Source organism: Rana temporaria, chromosome 8, assembly GCF_905171775.1.
Source record: "Rana temporaria chromosome 8, aRanTem1.1, whole genome shotgun sequence".
Lineage (NCBI taxonomy): Eukaryota > Metazoa > Chordata > Amphibia > Anura > Ranidae > Rana > Rana temporaria.
The window spans coordinates 20,661,775-20,663,086 of record NC_053496.1 but is presented as its reverse complement, the minus strand read 5'-3'; the positions used below and the strand labels follow the sequence as shown (position 1 = coordinate 20,663,086).

General features: G+C 47.6%; 1 protein-coding gene across 1 annotated transcript; it reads left to right on the top strand.

The window, feature by feature from the left end:
- Positions 1–309: 309 nt before the first annotated feature.
- LOC120910334 (myosin light polypeptide 6-like) lies at positions 310–747 on the top strand. The gene has a single exon (XM_040322109.1). The coding sequence runs from the start codon at positions 361–363 to the stop codon at positions 745–747; it is 387 nt and encodes a 128-aa protein (XP_040178043.1). The 5' UTR covers positions 310–360.
- Positions 748–1,312: the final 565 nt, after the last annotated feature.

Here is a 1,312-nt window from a genome sequence, read left to right as displayed (position 1 = left end):
TGTTCAGACCACCGAAGAGGGTGTCCCTCGGTGGCCAGGGAGGTGGATGCGAGGATGGACCTGTATGGGGTACCAGACAGTAATCAAAGGAGGGGTCCCGGGACCACAGTCCCGGTAAACACTGGTTAATGGTGATGAGATTATGTGCACACAAAGTGAGAGGTGCTATTGGAGCATACTGATGTTACCTGACACCTCAACAGTAAATGTGGGCAGGGACTTTAAACTCGGTGGAGTGGATATATCCCGGGACCCGGCATCCAACGCCAAACTGAGAATTATCTGCCGATCAAAAAAAAAATGTATCAGTCAGGCGAAGACCGGGAGCGGTACATTCCGGAAGAAGCACCGACTGAAGACATGGGTGACTTATCAGAAGATCAGCTCATCGATTACAAAGATGCTTTTAACCTCTTCGACAAGACCAGAGATGATAAAATCTTCTATTTTCAGTGTGGGGATGTCTTACGAGCTTTGGGACAAAATCCAACAAATGCAGAAGTCACGAAAGTTTGGGGAAACCCAAAGTTGGATGAGATGAACACCAAGATGCTTGACTTTAAGCAGTTCCTTCCCATGTTGCAAACAATCGCTAAAAACAAGGACCAGTGCACAATTGAGGACTTCATTGAGGGTCTGAAAGCGTTTGACAAGGAAGCCATTGGATGTGTAATGGGGGCTGAACTTTGCCATGTTCTAATTACTCTAGGAGAAAAGATGCAAGAGGACGAGGTGGAAAGTCTATGAAAATCCTAATGGTGACATTAATTATGAAGAACTGTTCCGGATGGTAATGTTGGCCTGATTCTTCTCTGCTATAGATAACCAGCATCCAAAAGGGGAAACTCTGTGTATTAATGTTCCTGTCTGTCTTATTTTTCTTTGGAGGGGAGGTTGAGCTTACTAGTGGTGGGAATTTGTTTTCCTCCACTGGTCTGTCTCGGTGGAGCAGTTATTATTTCCTCCAGTTCATTATAGGAGTTTTTGTTCTTGGAGACAAGCGATTACAACCTCATCAATGCTCGCACATGTGACCCACTGCAAAGGGAATCTGGAGTTTAACTACCGTATTTATCGGCGTATACCGCGCACTATTTTGCCCTGAAAATCAGGGCAAAATCGTGGGTGCGCGATATACGCCGATACCCGCTTTCCCGCCACGAGTTTGAATACTGCGCCCGCATATAGCGAGCGCAGTACACTCGTGAATCTTCGGGCAGTCTCGGCGCCTCTGGTACTGACGTCCTGACGTCCTGAGCGTACAGGACGTCAGTGCGAGAGGCGCCCGAGCCTGCCCGAAGATTCACGAGTG

Excerpts from the sequence above, each read along its gene's own strand:
- LOC120910334 (XM_040322109.1), top strand. The coding sequence starts at position 361 with ATGGGTGACTTATCAGAAGATCAGCTCATCGATTACAAAGATGCTTTT.